The sequence below is a fragment of the Leiobunum rupestre genome, chromosome 7, assembly GCF_980474605.1.
Source record: "Leiobunum rupestre chromosome 7, qqLeiRupe1.1.hap1, whole genome shotgun sequence".
Classification (NCBI taxonomy): Eukaryota; Metazoa; Arthropoda; class Arachnida; order Opiliones; family Sclerosomatidae; genus Leiobunum; species Leiobunum rupestre.
Window position 1 is genome coordinate 42,170,365 of NC_143390.1, and position 20,960 is coordinate 42,191,324.

At 38.5% G+C, this 20,960-nt stretch overlaps 1 protein-coding gene across 2 annotated transcripts; it reads right to left on the reverse strand.

Moving 5' to 3' along the window:
* Nucleotides 1-10,817: 10,817 nt before the first annotated feature.
* Nucleotides 10,818-17,101, reverse strand: LOC149936354 (MFS-type transporter SLC18B1-like). 2 transcript variants are annotated; one of them, XM_090153949.1, is made up of 13 exons: nt 16,511-17,098; nt 15,360-15,455; nt 15,205-15,278; nt 14,998-15,148; nt 14,863-14,931; nt 14,015-14,105; nt 13,755-13,897; nt 12,756-12,854; nt 12,483-12,574; nt 12,324-12,419; nt 11,394-11,468; nt 11,238-11,331; nt 10,818-11,173 (listed from the first exon to the last, which is right to left on the reverse strand). In XM_090153949.1, exons 1-13 carry the CDS (start codon nt 16,652-16,654, stop codon nt 10,970-10,972), a joined length of 1,428 nt encoding a protein of 475 aa, XP_090010075.1. In that variant the 5' UTR covers nt 16,655-17,098; the 3' UTR covers nt 10,818-10,969. The 2 variants fall into 2 exon arrangements, with proteins under 2 accessions (XP_090010075.1, XP_090010074.1); XM_090153948.1 differs by having other exon boundaries at nt 13,755-14,105; nt 16,511-17,101.
* Between the last annotated feature and the right edge of the window lie 3,859 nt (nt 17,102-20,960).

Sequence of the window (20,960 nt, forward strand, 5' to 3'; positions counted from 1 at the left end):
GTAAAAATTATCTGTTGTAGAATATTAAAATTTGACAAAATCCATGCTCGGCCACATAAGTTAGGGCCAGGTCCTTTAAATACGAGTAGTGGCAAATTTGAGGTCTGCTTGTTGAAATCCACTTTTACCATAGTTTGTCCTAATATTTCTATTGGATGTCCGGTGAATGATTATAAACCATCATCTAGAGGCTGCAATTGCGAAATGTCATGCATGGAATTAATCTGGGTCAGTGATATCATGGAATGTCCCGACCCAGTATCTAATACCATGTCAACTGGTGTATCGTTAATTACACCCTGAATGATAATGATCTTCGGTGGTTTGCCGTGTGCAACTTGGATTTTGGCATCAATGTGAAATAAACCATATTCAAGGTCATCTGTAGGTTCATGTGAAACTCCCAATTTTGGTGGTAATACATTTTCAGTGATTTGACAAGCTTGATATTCATGAAAATTTTCATATTTATCTTGATAACTGGAATCATCACTCGGGATATCATTAGAAATGAGATGAGAATTTCCTCTGTAAAAAGTATTTCCAATATTGCGACGTTGACTAAAATTGTCGTGCCGGTTAATGTTGCCACGTTGAGAAAAGGTATTTTTCTGTTTAGCAGAGCTGCGAGGTAAATACTTTCAATGCTGATGAAAATTTCCTCTTTGATTAAAACTCCCACGGGGAAAATAATTCATCCATTTTCCTTCTGTGCATGCTGCTTTCGTGTGTTCAACTTTGTTACATTTGTAGCATGCTTCCTTTAAAAACTGTAACGTCTTTCATAGCTGATTCTAGCGCTTGTTACTGCTCTATCTAAAGTAAATTATTCCTCAAATAATCTATGTTGAATTTTATCATCATTAATTGCACATATAAACTTTTCTCGCAATGCATCTTCCAAAAATGCTCTAAAGTTGCGATGTTCAGACATCTGCCGTAACGCTGTCAAATTCTGAGCAACACTTTCTCCTTGCATTCGATTTCTTTTGTAAAATTTTGATATCTCTATTATTTGTTCGGGGTTCGGGCTAAAAGGTTTTGCAAGGGCTTCTACTAGATGGGTATATGTTTTTTTCACTAGGCTTATCAGGTGCTACAAGGTTACGTAGCACGGCATAGGAATTTTTGCCCAAAACTGATACCAATATGGCACAGTTCCATCACTTGAACTTCGGCGATTCTTGCGGGATCTTCCAAATCTTTTATTTTACACGCTAAAAAATGCTGATCCAACCTTTCCGGAAAAAGGGTCCATGGCTCCGTTGTCTGATAAAATTCATCAAAATGATGTTGTTGGGCTGCCATACTAGTGCTACTCGCACTAGAAGGCCCCCCCAGCCTTATGTTCCTTCTATGTTAACGAGCGTATGAAGAAAAGCCGATTATCGCGGGAAAATTCCGCATGGCGCGCTGAAAGCTGTGACAACGGGGATTAATTTTCGAAAGAGTCCTACTTTTAGGAACCTTTTCCGATATTGTTGCTATTTTCGTCAAAGCTGAGATTTTAATATGATTTGAAGTACGATTTTAGCTTTATTTTAAGCCTGTGTTTGTCTTTTTACGATCTTTGGCTCGCCCACAATCTTCTTTCAAATTCGACCAAATTTTTAAGGCGAGGAATTGATTCCTTGTCGAAAATATGCCTCGGCGTCATCTCGCGCGCCTGATTGAAAATTATATACATAAATTCCACTAGTAAGTATTTCAAACTATATATTTTATTTTAATAACTTGTCTTATATTAAATTTCATAGTTGTACATATTGAATATAATTTCTTGTAACAAATTTCACATTAAATTTAAAGTTTCAAAACTTTTCGACTAACTGGTTTGTATTGTAGGTGTTTAACTTTCTCAAATTTTTGAGAAATATTGTGCATCAAATTGTCCAGAAGAGGAGGCAGGCCCGTAGCCAGGGGGGGGGGGGGGCGTAAGGGCGGCGCCAAACCCCTTAAACCAGGAATGTCGGTAAGCCTTGGTTTTGGATTTTTGGTCTTCTACTAAGCTGTTTTGTGATGAATTTACGAGTCTTAGCAGTAGCAGTGGTACACTCCACTCAACGGGGTCTCGATCGAGAAACGGTTTGAAAGAATTTTTGGATTGCCTCCAAAATTCGTCTGTTGCTGACGTCACCCAGATGATATCCCATTGATTTTCAATAGGATCTCATCTCAGTGACATCACGATGGTCGTTAGCAACGAAGTTACCATCCTTAGCCCTTAGCAACCACAGCGTATCGAGGCAACCTTTTATAGCCTAAAATTTACTAGCCTTGCCTAACTCCTGGCTCCGGCTCCGGCTCTAGGATTTTGCATCCGGCTCCGGCTTTTTAGGGGAGCCGAGTTTTGGCTCCGACACATCTTCGGAGCCAATATCGGCACCGGCTCCAACCTCGGAGCCGGATCTGCGGAGCACTAATATCTATCGACCCCTTTTGTTTATTTATCATTACTAATATTTTTCCTTAGTTTTTATTGATTACATAAATCTGTTATAAATTTTACATCTGTACGGTTGAATTTATTGCTAGATAATAGTAAAAATCATGCAAGGGGAATTAACTTTCGCTTTCGAAATCCCTGGGCCGTGATGGACTTTCACGGAATCGTGAGCCTCATTCTGAAAAATGGGGACCGCCTTGACATGAAGAATTGCGGTTATAAAATCTTCACTAAAGTACTAGCAGTCTGACTGGGATCTGTCGTCCACACCTTTTTGCCTCGCTCTCGTGTCTGATCTCCTCGGAGTCGGTAGTGCAAATTATAAACTACCTCACATCGTTACTGCTGAGAGCGGCTTCAACCTCTTAAACCCAACCTTTTCAAATGTCACCGATGGAAAGTTTCGGTACTCCGGGTTTGGGCTGATTCCCCCGTTGCCCTACTTACTGATCAACTCAACCTCGCCATTGTCAAAACCCTCCCGGTTTTCAATAACCGATTTCTCTCTCCATAGTCGCTTTATTAACTATACATAGTTTGCATCCCTACGTCATCAATGACGCAGTTCCAAGTATAGATATAAGAACCAAGAATAAATATTTAATTTGAGCAAGAATGAACGATTCTATGCCGCCATTTTGCCGGTGTAGATTTCTTAGTAAAACGGGAGTGTTAACAGTTTCAATCGTCTGTTTGCGGATTTTAATTATTTTCAAATGATTAAAAAATTAGTTTCACGTTAAAAATGGTTATCTGCCTGGTTAAAAATTGTTCGAGTAGTTCAATTACCAAGCGAGAGCGAAAATTGTTTATTTTATTCGATAGCGAAGGTAATTGTAAAAAGGATGACCGCAAAGGCCTAACTTTGATAAGCTTTGTCAACTTCTTTTCGTAGATATTTCTGTCGCAATTTGATATTTTATTTAAATAACCCGGCCTTAGAATCTTATCTGACTTTGTTTAGGGCCCATTTAAAATTTTAAAGCATAAATCTAATACGTTTTGTAGCTTTGACGAGATTACCAACAAAATGGCTACCTATTTAGTAGCTACGCGCGAAATGGTTTGAATTTTTGATCGCCCTCCCAGTTTCCTTGGAGACCATAGGCCCCTCCCTTCGGTGCAAACTATGTATAACGCCAACCGTGAAAGAATCGTGCATTTTCTTAGTCCCGTTGGTTCTCATTACAAAATCTCATTCCACTTTTCCACCCGCCATCCCCGCGCTTTACCATATACGTGCACGAGCCTATTATTCAATCCCTTATTGAAGCTTTTCCCCGGTTTTTTAACCTTAATGGTTCTTCTCGAGTTTCTAATAACTCCACAAACCAACTAATTTTCAGTATTCGAGCATCAACGAACTTCGGTACGCCTTCTACTAGAACGATCTACCAACTATTAGTACTTCATGACCCCTGCTTCTTCCTTTCCCCCCCTGCGTGAACGGTGTCCGGGGTAGACTCTCCCTCGTGTGGATGGACTCTACGAACGTCACTCTTACCACTCCTATGGCGTCTTTTGCCTTGTCCCCCTCGCCTTTAGCACTTTCCAGACAACTGTCGTGTCACTTCTGCCCGTCTCTAGTCGATTTATGCCACTTTTACTTGGTTTGGGGAAGGCGTCATTGAAATGGCTTTTTCTGTGACTATTGGTTGCTCGTCCAAAATCGAAATCATAACTTTTGTAATTTAATGTTAATTTTAATCGAGTCTTATTTTGCCTTTTCCAAAGTGCCAAAACCTTTAATAAACTTAAGCTCAATGTGATTGGCCCCAAATCCGTCCACGTATTTACAAGAACTCGATATAAAAAAAAATTCCAGAATAAAATGGTAATATTATATTTAATAGCATATCTAAAAAAACTTCATATTAATTGTAAACTTTGTAATATTTAACACTTCTTATAGTCATATTTTTTTTTCATTTTGTACTGAGGAATATTAAAGCCGTTTTTAGTCTCACGTACAGTGTAACCGTTGCCGATGCCGATGCCGCCGATGCCGTTGTGTCGCGCATACCTCTTCAACGGTTAGGGCTAGAAGAGTCAATGATATCTCGTTCGAATGTACAAACATCGCCATTGATAGCCTTTCATAAAGTTTTCAAATCGGAGCCCAAGAAGTTGGGCATTTGCCCAATTTACTATTTTCGGTGATTTCCTTTATGTGGTAGATATTTTCTTTAAAATTAAGTCCGATAACGTTAAAAAAATATTATTGGATAGATTAGGATTCAGTTGAACTACAACTTCGGTTATATCAGTAAATATTAAATTTAAGTATAGTTTTCGGGGTTATTTACCGGACCCCAATGTTCGTGGTTTTATATTTCCGCCTGAAAGTCGACATAACGTTCCTTAATTTAAGTCCTATTTTCATGAAAGTTATATTTTTTAATATCTGTGGTTTACATTTAACCTAGAATTGCAAATACGTTCCTTAAATTTAATTCTAAGTAAGGTTTTTTGGGCAGCGTATACGGACCCCCGCAATTTCCAACATTGTAAATCCGCGTGTTTATAGAGGTCTACGCCGAGGGGCTAGCCACTCCTAGAAAATCTGTACACTGGATTACGCTCAGATTAGCACTGCCAAAGGCAGGGACTTCAAAGATTACGCGTAATCCCATTAGTACAGTCAAAGGTACGGCTCTGTACACCGATTACGCGGAGTGATCAGCCCCTCGGTCTACGCACCCGTTTCCCTCTGGCGTTTTTCTAGGCCGTTCAGAGTGGGCCGCGCTTTCAACGTATGAGCAGAAGTAACAATTAAGTATGACACTGATCGGCCTAGTCTTCGGCGTATGGCCAGAAGTAACAAATAAGTGTGATCAGAAGTAACCAATAAGTGTGATCAGAAGTAACTAATAAGTGTGATCAGAAGTAACTAATAAGTTACTAGAATAAATAAGTGTGACACTCAACGGCAGACTAGTAGTAACAAATAAGTGTGATCAGAAGTAAAAAATGAAAGTGACACTGATCGAAGGAATCTTCGATGCTTTCAAAGTATGACTAGAAGTAACAAATAAGTGTAAATATGTATATATGTGTGACCGATTATGGGGAAAAGGGTACCACGGAAATTCTCGCATGGGAAAAAGGGGGAGGGGGCTTACTGCGGTGGTTCGATTATAGGGAAAAGGCTACCACGGAAATTCTCACATGGGGAAAAGCGGGAGGGGGCTTACTGTGGTGGTTCGATTATGGGGAAAAGGGTGCCACGGAAATTCTCGCTTGGGAAAAAGGGGGAGGGGGCTTACTGTGGTGGTTCGATTATGGGGAAAAGGGTGCCACGGAAATTCTCGCTTGGGAAAAAGGGGGAGGGGGCTTACTGTGGTGGTTCGATTATGGGGAAAAGGGTGCCACGGAAATTCTCGCTTGGGAAAAAGGGGGAGGGGGCTTACTGTGGTGGTTCGATTATGGGGAAAAGGGTGCCACGGAAATTATCGCATGGGGAAAAGGGGGAGGTGGCTTACTGTGGTGGTTCGATTATGGGGAAAAGGGTGCCACGGAAATTATCGCATGGGGAAAAGGGGGAGGGGGCTTACTGTGGAGGTTCGATTATGGGGAAAAGGGTGCCACGGAAATTCTCGCATGGGAAAAGCGGGAGGGGGCTTACTGCGGTGGTTCGATTATGGGGAAAAGGGTACCACGGAAATTCTCGCTTGGGAAAAAGGGGGAGGGGGCTTACTGTGGTGGTTCGATTATGGGGAAAAGGGTGCCACGGAAATTATCGCATGGGGAAAAGGGGGAGGGGGCTTACTGTGGAGGTTCGATTATGGGGAAAAGGGTGCCACGGAAATTCTCGCATGGGAAAAAGGGGTAATGGGGGTACTACGAAAATTCTCGCATGGGAAAAAGGGGTAAGGGGGTACCACGTAAATTCTCGCATGGGAAAAAGGGGTAAGGGGATACCATTGAAATTCTCGCATGGTAAAAAGGGGGAGGGGGCTTACTGAGGTGGTGCGACTAGAGGTCTTTGGGACGACACAGAAAGTGATGAGTTTTTGATCACGAAATATTTTTTAAAGTACAATACCGCAAATAACTTTATATAATTAATTAATGTGCCTCGAAACACACAACAAGCGGGCTTCTCGGCTAGTAATATTATAATCGGCGACGTTTTGTGTCTCTCTGTCTGACTGAACGAACACGAACGAGATCCTTGGCGGTGATAGGGCCGTGTTCTATGTCTGTCTTCCGTTACTATTTTTAATTTTTGTCGAGGCAGGAATGATAAGCGGAGAGGCTGGTTGAGAGGGTGATATAGAAATGAATAATGCAACTTTAAATATTTTTATCGACGGGTATCATAAGAGAGGCTGGTTGAGTTCATTTTGCATGTCTGTCTTCGACCTTTCATTTTCACTTTGCCCAGATAATCTCATTTCCTGGTATTTCGCACTTTGGACTGGGTCCCCCCCCCCCCCCCCGACTTTCGGGGTTTTATTTTCTCACAGTTTCACAAAGCATTTTGGCCACGAAATAAGTAAATTGTTTTGTTAGCGTTAACCCTTGGATCCTCAGGCTGTTCAGTTTTTTTCCTTTGGTTTGATTATTTAAGTGCGTGGTATGTTTTGATATTTAATAGTATTATTTCCCTAATCACAGCGCTCTTACTCAAATAGTGTTTTTTTAGATACGTTGAGAAATTAAGTTTTATGACGTCTTAATTGTCGAGTAGATTTCTTTTTTAGAAAAACGTTGCGAATAGTTTTCTATTTTACCCAGTATTTATATAATTTGTCCGCTTGGAGGCTGGCGCGATAATTGTTAACTTTAAATATATTTCGGGCATTAACATTAATATTGTTTTTTGGGAAAATGTTTTCCGAGTTCAAATTAAACCGGGAGAACAGGATGTAGCAATATTGTAGCTCTTAGCGGCTAGGTTTGGTAAGCTTTTTCTTTTCCGGGTTGGTAACTTTTGGTTTAGCTATAACATTTACACTCTTTTACGGGTACTTATACAGGAAAATTTCGATGGGTCCGACATTCTTGGAAATCCCGTACACTCTAGAGAAAAATGATTTTAGTAATCTTGAAATCAGCCTTTAAAACCAGAAATCAACACGAAAATCGCGCTCTGAAATCTCAAAATCATTTTCTGATTTCTGAAATCACTTTGAGATTCAAAATCCCGTTCGCAAAATTTGCAAATGTCGGACCGCTCGGACAATTGTTTCTGAAAACCGTCGGAATGGGAGGCGGGTCAGTATAGTTTCCATTTTATTACTTAAAATCCCTTTACATCTACTTGGCTAAAGCTATTTAATTTTCGTTAAAATAGACCTATGAGGAGTGAACTCGCAAAGAAAGCGAACGGAATTTCCGAGTAATAGTCATTTTTTTTGCCAGCGCGCGAGAGGAGAGGGGAGATAAAAAGACGCCCTAGTGGTCATAATACGTACAATCCCCACGATATGCTCACTACGCGGATTATTAAAGTCAAATATGAATAATTATCTCAACCATCCTGTTCATCAGAAATTGCGGCGTAAGATTTACAATCACTACAACGAAACACGTTCGTTTGAAACGCGTACTAAACAAACTATTAACAATTAAACTTATGATTAATATGCAGGGGCATATTAACTATTATGCAGAGTAAGCACGTGCCTAGTGTGGAATTTTTCTAGGAGCGCCAAAACTCTGATAAAGCCCCACGGTCCAAGTACTTGGCTCACACCTACTTAGCTGACCAACCCGTTAGACAATGCCCAGAGGCGGCAAATTTTTCTGTGCCTAGAGGCGCCGAAATGGTTAATCTGTCTCTGTTCTTACGTTACCAATCATAGCATAGTTGTTAAGTCATTTTTGATACTAACATGTTACACAATTATTTTTAAATGGTTGGCCCGGTATGCCGGCAGATGTCGCGGCTCTCAGAGATTCGTGAGCTTGCAGGAGGGAGAAAGCCTTGTTTTAAGATGGTTTGAAACCGGTATAAGGGTGGTTGGTGCACATTTCCTGCAAGCATTTCGTCTTTAAAACGGAAGTAGTTAGATGACTTGGGCCTCGGATGGTGCCTCGGGTGCTCGCCTAGCGGGTTAATGAAATCCCCATAACATCAAAATATACAGGGCGTCCATTTTTAATCGAAAAAGTGATTTTTCTCAATAACCGTTGTAGTTAGAATTTTGAAAATTTTGTGTGAATTGTCAGTACCGGGGGCCATTGTTGTACATAATGTTTATCGATTTTAAAATAATATTTTAAAATTTTGAAAAAATAAATTTTGATGTATTGGAGCTCGTCAAATTTTGTCAATGAGAAAAATGTAGAGCGGCGTCAAAAACATAAGAATAAAGTTTGGTCGTTGAAAACACAATCATTTTTCACGAAATTACACGCGTTTGAAAATTGACTTAACGGGTAAACAAAATAATTGGAAAAATCAAAAACTAGAATCTTTTGGATGCAGTGGAAGTCGTAAGACAATATTATTTTTAGGATGAACTAAATTTAATGAATAATAACCGAAAGTCCAAAAACAATATCCCCGAAATTAGATACGTGATATCTTGAAGGTTCCCCGAGTATTTACTGAACGAAAATGTTCTATGGTAATATAGCATTTAAATGAGAGTTAGAAATTTAGAATCTAGCATTAAATAAATAAAAATAATAAATAGTTCCACTGCATCCAAAAGATTCTATTTTTTGATTTTTCCAATTATTTTGTTTACCCGTTAAGTCAATTTTCAAACGCGTGTAATTTCGTGAAAAATGATTGTGTTTTCAACGACCAAACGTTATTCTTAAGATTTCGACGCCGCTCTACATTTTTCTCATTGACAAAATTTGACGAGCTCCAATACATCAAAATTTATTTTTTCAAAATTTTAAAATATTATTTTAAAATCGATAAACATTATGTACAACAATGGCCCCCCGGTACTGACAATTCACACAAAAAAAATTTAAAAATGCTAACTACAATGGTTATTGAGAAAAATCACTTTTTCGATTAAAAATGGACGCCCTGTATATTTTGATGTTATGGGGATTTCATTAACCCGCTAGGCGAGCACCCGAGGCACCATCCGAGGCCCAAGTCATCTAACTACTTCCGTTTTAAAGACGAAATGCTTGCAGGAAATGTGCACCAACCACGCTTATACCGGTTTCAAACCATCATAAAACAAGGCTTTCTCCCTCCTGCAAGCTCACGAATCTCTGAGAAGAATCACTTTTTCGATTAAAAATGGACACCCTGTATATATGCACGGAAATTTATCATACCAACTAGTTTGAAAGCTTCGTCTCTTATTACCGTATTGTTTTATTGGAAAAGTTATTAACGAACCTCTAGGTTGAGCTGTGCCGTCTTCAGGGGATTGACTTATGTCCAAAAACCCGATATCCCTCACTTTAGTTTCATATTTTTTCTTGGGTGGTTCATTCGCGAGTTCTTGTACACAATTGCTATTTGTAAGCCAACCGTTTATTCCCATTCGACCAAAATCCCATTCGACCGAAAGAATTTTAAAATGTAGTATTTTATTTATAAGGTATGTACTATCGAAGATCCATGTTTAGGTTAGGTTAGGTTAGAGTTGGTTAAGTTTACTATTTCAGTTGTGGTTCAGTTACTTTTCTTGACAAGGTGAAGATAAAAATATAATTCATGCTCATTCCATTTTATTTTCAAATAAATGCATAGTACAAAGATATTAAAATGGCATAGCTAAATTCCTTTATTAGCTATCCGCTCCATTGCAAACGACTTCAGTAACTAAATTGAAAACATAGCAAAAGCCAATTTATATAGCAGCGTTCGGTCGAATGGGACACATAAAAACCGCACGTTTCGGCGGAATTCGGTCGAATGAGACACCTCAAAAACCGCCTTCGGTCGAATGGGACTAAAGCAAGCCAACGCTTCATTATCACAGTATAAGTATTTCCTTTCAACTTTAATGAAAATCAGACAATGTAATTCAAATTAGCCTTATCTGAAATTAGAATACAGTATAGGTGAGACTGCAATCTATGCTTATTATGCAGTATGTCGTATTTTTGAAGAAATCTATTTGTTTTTTAAGACAAGTGTTATATAAAAACTAGTATTTTTCGTGTTTGTTAAGCATTTTTTATTATTTATTTCTACAGCTTTGTACAGGACGACGGAATAGTGAACACTGAACAGAGACTGCAGCCCTACGGTCCTTTCACCATTGCTGTAGTTTCGTTGATCTCGGAAATTTAACAGTTAAGTGTTCGGCAGTTATATTCCCATTTCCTTTTGATCACTCTACACGATTACTGGATTTGATAAGTAACTAGTTAGATATTGTGTTTTAACTGCGTGCGACCATGGCTAGGAGAAACATCGATCAATAAAAGACAAGGGAGCTTAATTATGTTAAAAACTCAGCTTTATTTATATACGAGTAATGATCTCACTTTGAAGTTTTATAACAAATTAAAAAAATAAAGTTTAAAAAAGAACTAGAGCAGCGTATTGTCTTTAAAACAAAAAGTCCGTCGAAACGCGAGTCACCACACTCACCGCACGGCTCGATTGTTGGTGCCCAATATCCATCCCCATTCACCCGATTCTTGTTCAATGGATGAACTCAGGTTCATGGTATTGACCTGCCCTTGCTGACTGGGAGCTAAATTCAAACTGTTGTACAAGGACGGGCCGTCTATGTTAATATAACTCTCGTATCGCTTGTCGAAACAGTGGGCCATGGTACAGAACACGATCTGGAAGAAGTTAACGACATCATCCGAGGTTCGAACCTTAAATTATGAGTAATGTGAAACTTACCAAGCCGCCGAAGACGATGGCGAAAATGCAGGTAGCGTTGGGGTGACCCACTAATTGGTACAGGGGCCCCGTGCCAAGAGCACCCAAGAAATGCCTAGTTAAATGAGAACGGTTTGTAATGAGGGAATCATTAAGAATACTCGTTAAGTTTCATACCCGAAATATTCGGAACCAAAGGTGAGTTTTATGACCATGATGAAGGTTGCGAGGTCATCGGGAAAGAGGTTGAACCTGTTGGTGGTAATGTGTTACTATTTATCAACATTTCCAATGGTTACAGTGGCGTAGCAAGAGGGGGTGGAAGGGGTGGCCTGCCCCGGGCGGCACTTTTTGGGGGCGTAATGTTCAGGGGCGTTGGAACCGGGAGGGGCAGGGGGGGGCAATGCCCCTCCCTAGAATTTTGCTGGGAGGGGCAACTAATGTTATTGCCCCCTCCAACCTTTGGTCAGTTGAGATCTTCAAAAGACTCAAATTATCATTTTAAAAGCATATACAATTTATAGAACCTCAACTGTGTTTAAATTTCAGTCTTTTCCCGCCAATTTACATAGTAGTAACAAGTACACATGCATTCGGAGAAGCTACACTCCATTAAAAATTAAAAACCATTCTCCAGACCCCTTTTCGTTTATCTTTGCCCCCTCCAACTTCTAGAACGTTCCTACGCCCCTGGTAATGTTTCATATGAGTTATTCCTGGAAATAGGTTGAGGATAAGAAGACAAATTTGGTGTATATTGATAGGGGCGGAAAACTCTGGGACCACCCCGGGTGGAAAATGGTCTAGCTACGCCACTGAATAGTTTTTGGTACAGGGTGACCAGTAAATTTGCTAGTTCCATATCGAAAATATAGGAAAAATTTTATTTGATAGAAAGAAATTGGAACTATTTCCATACAAAAATGCAGCCCGAGATTTTGAAAACAATAAGGCCTACAAGTTTCACCTTGTAATTTGAAATTATTTTAAGATAGAATGTTTAAACTGTTCCTAAATACAAAAATCGAGCTTAAACTCGATGACAAATTCATTAAGTCGCTAAAAAGTTTGGTCACCCTGATTATTTGTGGGGTGAAAATGTCAAACCTGGCTGAGCGTAGCAACCCCGCGACGGCGCTCGACGATATGGCTCCTGTCGCTAAGCCTTTGAAAACTAGTCCTAGAGCAATCGTGCCAGACTGACTATGGGATTCGTAAACAGTAATTAATACGGATATCACCGTTAAAAAACCTTGAAAAACTTACGATTTGAGGTTTACGAATGGCGCGGGACCCAGGCATATGAGCCCAATGGCCAGGAAAAAACATGCCAACGCTATTACGACAAAATTACTTTTCTAGAAAATAATGAAAATTAAAATGTTCGTTTAAAATAACCTTTGGAATAATACAAAACTCTTCTAGTCATTTGACAGTGGTCTATGACGTCGAGTTACGTCAAATAGTGTTCAGCTTTTCATCCGCGTTTTTATTCAAACTAAACGCGTCCTATTTGTAATCAATTAGGACAATACTTACGTATCGCTTGACTAAGGCTCCCACGGAAAAATCGGCGGCGCACGCGCTAAGATACGTCACCAGGAACATCCCACCAGTAGACAAGGCACCCATATGACGCTGTCAAGGGTTAAGTTCAGAGTTAATACTCGAGAGATAGGGACGCAAAATGGCTGTCCCATGGAAGAATGACGTATATAGACCCGGGCCGGTCAGAGGGAGGTGAAGTCCCTGGGGCTCGGTGGAAAAGGACCAGCAAGTATGCTTTTTAGGGGCTCGCTACGATATGGGCCCTTAGAAATTACACTTACAAGGAGAGTACCCGAGGTGTTTATTGCCGATTTGGTTGCAAGTTGGGCGTAATGTAGACCTATATGAGATATGAAATTTCCCAAAAGGAGACGTTGCACTACCCATTCGATTTGCCATGGCAACCAAAACTGTTTTTGACCACTTAAAACAAAAATTAGATTTTTTCCTTATTTTACCCAAAAAGTGTTACAATTTTACCACTAAAATGTTCCAATTTACCCAAAACTTTATGAAATTTACCTAAATGTGGTCCAAATTGCCCATTTCGTGATTTTCAAATGTTTTTTTTTTCTCGGTTTCAAACCGTATGTGTGTTTGGGCCTTTATTGTTTTCAAATCTCGGGCTGCATATTTTTATGCAAATAATACCCATTTCTTTGAAACCGAGAAAATCCCATGCTTTTTTAAATGGAGTTTTTTTTGTTTTAAGTGATCAAAAACATTTTCGGTGGCCATGTCAAAACGAATAAGTAGTGCGACGTCTCCTTTTGGGATATTTCATCTCTCATATAGGTCTACATTACACCCGACTTTGTACAAAATCGACATAAACACCTCGCATACTATCCTTGTTAGTACGGGCCGCGATGATAATTTGCGACGTTAGCCCGTAATGTCTCTGCACGACCTTCGAGAGTAGTAGAAATTAATGTTTATTTATGACCAGGTCTTTTTCCATGGGACCGCTGAAAAGTGTCGTCGTAATACCTTATCTAGCTCGATGCTGAGCGTAATGAGAATATAGCTGTCAACGGCCGAGTTGAGGGTGATGGCAATAATGTAACCCCAAACGAGAGGCGCGTGCAGGAAGTTGGAGATGTCCTGCGTCGTGGGCCACTCCAGCAGTTCCTCTACGGGTAATTGGCGATAATATTCCGGCGTTAGATAAGCGTATATTTTGTACTGCCTGGGCAAGTGTCGATAGCACGGACAGAGGGCAGTTTTCTCGCTAGGATAAACGCTCTTACCGGCGTCGTCCTCGATGATTGCCATCGACGCGATGGCCACCACCACCAACAGAAGGCCAATCGTCGCGAAGACGGTAAAGTAGTTGCTCAACTATAACGGGAATTACATTATTTCAATTTGACAAAACCAAATGGATTGAATCGGGCCTGCAGTAGTCAAGAAAGAAAATATATTGAATGCCAGATCGACTTTAACTATACTATTTGCAGTGGCGTAGCTAGTATGGGTGACACCCGGGGCGGATATCATGGTTTGCTACTTACTAGTCTGGTTTGTGTAAGTTTTAATTTTTTTTCACAGTCGTGTGTCACCCCAAATCACGCCTAAATGGGTGGCACCCTCCCCTTAGCTACGCCACTGCTATTTGCAAAGACGTAACAAAATGTTGAGATTCAAGACTGGTTATTTTTCAGCGCATGACAACAACTTGTTCTAGATATATTGCAAGATTATTCTCTATTTTATTGCTTGTTAAAATTTACAGTAATGCAACCGTGATAAAATATTAAAATATAAAATATTATAAATTTTAGAATGCAACCGTAATAAAATATTCAAATTTAAAATATTATAAATTTTAGAATGCAACCGTAATAAAATATTAAAATTTAAAATACTGAAATATTGTATATGTAATTATATATCAGCGATCAAAACTTGACCAAACTACTTCTCTATTATGTTTGGCTAAATTTAATTCAAAATAATTATGAAAATCACAATATTCGCCTACAAATCAGACAATGCGAATATCGCGCCTTCAAGAAAGTGGTGACATCTATTTAGTGTCCGCGAAGCATTCTTTCTCGACCACATTAAAAAAGCGGTAAATTTGAAAAATACGCACCGAAAAAATAATACTTCCAATGGGCGCTCCCGATATGAGACCGGCCAGCCCAAATGAGTCGATCATGGCCTAAATAAAAGTACAAAAAATTTAATTTTCAAGCCCTGTCAGGGGCTGTACACCTAAGAAACTTACAATAAAATAAACGGAATTGGCGTAAAAAGCTCCTCCTCCGACGAGTAGAACCGCCGCGTACGACGTCATCGCGTACCCGATTCCATTGATCATTTGCAACAAAATATTCAGTATCAAGAAGCTGTCGCCACCTGGTGCCCATAACATGCAACTAAACAGAAAATTAAAATTAAAACAAACTCTCCATTTTGATGGTAAATAACCTACCCCGACAACAAATTTGTTCCTCCGCAAAATAATACGCCGGTTACTACTAAAAATTTAGGCGTAACTACGGACATCTACCGGTGAACGAATGAAATTTTAATATTACGCAATCAACCCTTTTTTAATTGTATCGGTTCTTTTTTTTATGAACTCACGAGTTTCCTTTCGTAGTGGCCGAGAAATATGCGTCCAAATTGAAAAGCGGCGAAAACGGCGCCGATTTCCCACATTTTTTCCCTCTTCGTTAAGGCCTTGAAAAATTAATTAAAAAACTGGTATATTTAAATGTTTATCACGTGTATTTATAAACCATGTAGCTGGTTCGAACAGACTTGTAAGCCAGATTTTTAGAGCAATAATATTATATGGAATTAAAAACTAAATTTTAGTAATCATTAAATATTTAAATACAGTTTGGGTGTTTATATATTCAAGGCAGTGGATCATTTTTCATAAGGCTGTAGACAATATTCCAGTAATCTCACGCGTGTTTTTCAAGGTTTAAAATCCAAAAATAAATAAAATTTTAAAGAAAAAGCGTTTTTGTTAAGAAATAATTTATCTATCTTTTTTGTTTTTAGTGTAGTGGTTTTTGTGATTGTAGACCAAAATAGAAATTCTATGTTTAATCTTGTCCCATAATCTTGCAATTTCAAGAGTTTTTTTTAATTTTAGGTTTTAAGATTTTAGCGTACCTTACTAAACTAAGATTGTGGGTATTAAAGATTAAGCTAAGCGTCTGCAAAGTATTGTGGAAGCCTAGACGTACCAGTTTATATCGTCGGGTGCTTAACCTCTCAATGTACGAGACCATATGTTAATAACGTATCTCTTACAACTAACTACCCTTTCTATTGACAATGATGTATATATTATCATTAGATACATTTTTCCAGGAAATGGGCTACAAGTGAGCCGGCGAAAGTAAATGTTTAATTTTAGATTGATACTTCCCCGTACTATCTACTTCTGACGTAAAACCATTAACGTGAATACTCAATATTGGGCTAAAAGATTCAAATAGGTATTTTGTTTGGAAAATACATTGAAGCTACAGCATAAAATTAGCATAAATCAAACCGGCTCAGATTTATGAAAAGAAAAGGGGATAAAGGCCTATTTTCATGCTCGCTGGTAGCGGATAAAAGTTATCAAAATTCGCATTCGCCACTCGCAAGCGTGAAAATAAAGCTAAAATATCTGTTTGAAACAGATCGACGCGGAAAGTGAAAAAGTGTGTAGCGGAAGCGAATGTTGTCGATTTTTACCCGATACCAGCGAGCATTTGATAAAAATGTATACGAACCAAAATCGGGAACAAAACGGGCAATGCACTCTGGGCACATCCATTCAGTAAGAACACGATGCCCATGAAAATCAGGAGCCATGTTTGTCGTGCCGTGATGGGCGGTTCGTTGTCTTGCACTTTTAATTGTCCTATGAGAGCCATAATTGTCAAATGTGGTCGCGAAAAATCACCCTAGACATTGATTTGAACGCGAGGCGCTACATCTTGGGCCTAGTTTGGCGGTCGACTGTTGTGGAATAAATGCAAAGTTGTAATAAGGGGACGCACGTGACGCCGGCCGTTCTCTTCCACAAGCCCCGAAGAAAACCGGAATGGAAACGATGGCGAGTGTAGAAATCGGCTTATAGCCACGGGCACGTAAAGTTTTAACCCAATTTATCTTGATGTCGACGATGCTAGACTTGGCCCTGGGTACCAAACTGCGCGTTTACTAACACGATAACGAGTATCCATCGTCCCGACAGTCTAACTTGACTCTATCGAGACTGATAACGGAACGAGACGCTCCGGCGAAGCGTTTATTGCCGTTTTAATACGACGCGGTATCGCGCCGATTTTCAAATGCTTCTTCCAAAGTTCAAAGCGAAATAGACGTAACTTTCTTACGCGCCGTTTTTTTTTAAACGGCCGGTGGGCTGATTTACCTGGGTGGTTCGTTTGGGTTTATTTATGGCGAAATGTTTTGGAAAAACTGAAATGAAAGCGAAAACTATTCAAGTTATATTTGGTTGTTTATTTATGGGGTAAAAAGGGAGTGTCACTCTTAACCCCTCCGATAATAAAATCAACATTTACTTAACTTATCTCTGTATGTTTTGTAGCAGTGCGTATCAACGTACAAAAACACTGGAGTAGAATTAGCAAATCGGGAGTATAAAATGTTTGAAAAATTGCGGATAGGAAAATGGTTCCAAAGCTTGGTTCACCCCCCCCCCCCCCCCTAAATCCGAACCCTTCGATACGCCCCTGACTAATCTAGAATTAACGTCCTCCGGAAAAGAAGGAGGTAGTAGCGATAGAAGCTTCTATAGACTTTTCACCCTAAAATCCAATCCTAGCGGCAAATAAACTTTGCTTATATTTTCGAGGAGATGACATAAGGCTTATAGGATATTCCATGTTTGTGCAAAACATTCGTGTAAAACATTCACTACAAATAAGTTCACGTTTTTGTATGAACTTAATCTCTCCATTATTGAACTAAATCAAAGTATATTTATCTGGAGCAGCTGAGCTTTCAGAATGACGTCAAAATGTCAATCGTCTAGTTATAAAAATAGAAATGAAGACTCTCTTCACTTTGAGTGCGCATTAAGGCGCTAGTTTTAATTTATTGTTCCTGAACGTCATTGTTTTTGAGGACATGATTGACTAAAAATTTCAGTCGTTGCGAAAGTCAACGTTTGGATTGAAATATTGCGGAGCTCAAGACAAGGGAAAATCTTCCAAATAAATACTCGTAGTTGCTATAGAAACTGGCGATGACACAGCGCAATGTAGTTTGTATTCATCATTTCTCAATTTAAATCAATAAATTATAAATGCCGAAACAGCACCTCAAATATTGATCGAGTTATCGAAAGCTTGGTCTTTAGTCTGGAAAATTTCAGAGGTTAAAGTCTTCTTCCCCATCTGATAAGACCCACTGAAAATTTGTCAAATTTATTTACAAAAAGTAATGGGAGCATTCCACGCATTGTTATTTTGTTTACACATAAATAAAATAGTATTGAGCAACTTAATTAATGTTTAACGAAATAAATATACGTCCTTAATTTCTCTTAGCACTGAAATAACGTAACCTAACCTTGACTTGAACTAGCTTAACTTCGAAATAACCTATCCTTATAATTTCAAAAATTTGTAATATCAGAAGCTTATAATATATATCTTACGAGAGAAGTATCCATCTAAACCATTAAAATGAAACATTTACGCTCATAGACGTTGGCCGCGAATTTCCCGCCAAATCGCCAGTGTTGTTCAAAATGCTTTTTTTTTTTCAAAATGCAAAATACTTTCTCCATAACTAAAAATTAAAAATGTAAAATGCAAAATTCTTTCTCCATAAATCATAATGCAAAATAAAAAATTCATTTTGAAAATTGGTTTTTCTAAATGTAAAATGTAATATGGTTTTGCAGCTCAAAATAAAAATACAAAATGCATATTGAAAATGGTTTTTCCAAATGTAAAATGTTTTTACAAAATCACTGTTTACTTTTAATTATTTATATTTTAATTATTATTAATTAATTACTAATTCTTTTTATTAATTAATAATTAATAATAGTTACGTAGAAATTTGAAAACCATCCTCGCAGCCAGCGTGGGAAATAAAGCGGTGGCACTGTACGAATGTTCGTCTGTTCCTGAATAAGATAGTAACTCAGTATCGCCATCTATGATTACTTGGGCGTAATTAGCAGACGAACTTTTTCTACAAGAGTGGCGGTGATGTTACCAGAGTAAAAACATTTTGAAAAATAATTTTGTAAAATTCTTTCCACATATCAAACCCACAAAATGAAAATTGTAAAATAGATACCTAGAAACACAAAATGCAAAATGTAAAATGCAAAAAACTTGTTCTAACTCAAAATGCACAATGCAAAATGATATATGTCATTTTGCAATTTCAAAATGCATTTTGAACAACCCTGCAAATCACGGCTCAAAATTATAACCGAGTCTATTAATTCGCTTAAAGAAGTAAAATGTTACAATTACTCTGAATTGGGAATTTGGGATACACCATATCTTGCTTATGTAATATAATATTAGAAAATCAATAAATGACGCTTTTCAACACGCTCTATTTTTCTTTCCAAACATTTTCTGAGATCTGCGTTGGTAGATGTTTCAAAGGAATAACATTTTCCAGATAGCTAGCGCCTAGATATGGCACTGGGTGAAAACTCGGATCAACTCTTTCTGCGTGGAGTTTGCAAGTTCTCTCCCCACTGGTTTAAGGCGTTTCCCCCCGAGTTCTTCGGTTTCCCCTTCCATAAAAACTTGTTGAGGTTAAGGGGGAAGAATACAGTAAAAGTCTCTTTTTCGTTCAAGCTGAACGTTTCTGTTTTAACAATTACATAATTGAATTATATTTTTCTTATTAGGCTGAACCTTCCTCTAGTGCTTAAAATAATTTTGATAATTCTAATGCTAATAGTTAACGAGATATAAGGTTCTAACTAAAGGCTAGTTTGGGCGCTTGCCTAACTTGTTTAGCTCCGAGGGTCCGAATTAAAACGTAATAACTTAATTACTTTTAAATTTAAAATTGTCAAAATTGTTTTAGTCACTAAACAAGAGGCTGTTCTACACTAAAATATTAATTTTATAAGTTAAAATACAAAATTAAAAGAGTTCAGCTTGAAATAGCGCGAAAGTAGACAAAGGCCACTGTAGTTTTCACCCTTAACGGTAATAGTTAGCGTAGGGAGCTGTTGGCTCGCGTGTCATGAAGGACTTGCTAGTTGCTACCACCCTCCTACGCAATGAAATCCGGCCACCTGAATTAATGGCTTTAAAAGTCGCTTGATGACTTAGGCCTAAGGTGGTGCCTTGGGTATTTGCCTAGCTGATTATTATTATAATAATTATTATTATTATTATACTTCTCTCGTAAGAGTATATTATATACTTCTGGTAATATTTATAAATTTAATTTAGTAAACAAAAACTTGCAGTGGAAAGTATAAATTTATTAAATTACTTAGGTTTCAGCAGTAATGTATTTGATAAAATTAAACAAACTGCTCCATAACTTTCCTGAAGAAAATAAACCCCGTGTGATGAAAAGCATTCCTATAAATTTCGTTACAACCATAATAAAGAATTTATTTGAACTTAGGTATTTTTAGCGTTATTCTCAATCCCCCTCATGCTCGAAAAGTAAGCTCCGCCCCCTAACCAAAATCAAATCAGCCTGGTATCTCATTGGCTCCCTAAAAAGGACGTCTTTAATAATAATAATAATCAGCTAGGCTAATACCCAAGGCACCACCTTAGGCCCAAGTCATCTAGCGACTTATTATGCATAAAAAACAGTTGACCGGGTTACAATGCGTAGGAGGGTGGTAGCAAGCCCTACACGCCACGCGAGCGATTGAAGCAAACGCCGGTGACGTTTTTCCTCCCCCTCCCCCCTGGTTGGGAAATTCGACCATGATACCCACGGATCAACGCCTCATAGTTATTTTCCCTAAGTAGAAACAATGTTACATAAAAACTCAATTTTGACAAATAGCGTAGATTATCCCTGCTCAAAGTGATTTTCAGTTATTGCGCAATTCAGGTTTCGTTCAGCACAGAGCCCCCTATTGTCTAAAATATGCCCAATTAGAAATATGCTAATGCCAAGGACCATAATATACTACTTACAAGGAGGTGCCGAGGTGATTTTAACTGATTTTCTTTAAATTCGGGGGATAAGTATACCTTT

Coding starts and splice junctions, on each gene's coding strand:
- LOC149936354 (XM_090153948.1), bottom strand. CDS start 16,654: ATGGCTCTCATAGGACAATTAAAAGTGCAAGACAACGAACCGCCCATC. Junction 12,420..12,482: donor CCATTCGTAAACCTCAAATC/GTAAGTTTTTCA, acceptor CGAATCCCATAG/TCAGTCTGGCACGATTGCTC. Junction 11,174..11,237: donor CCATCGTCTTCGGCGGCTTG/GTAAGTTTCACA, acceptor AACTTCTTCCAG/ATCGTGTTCTGTACCATGGC.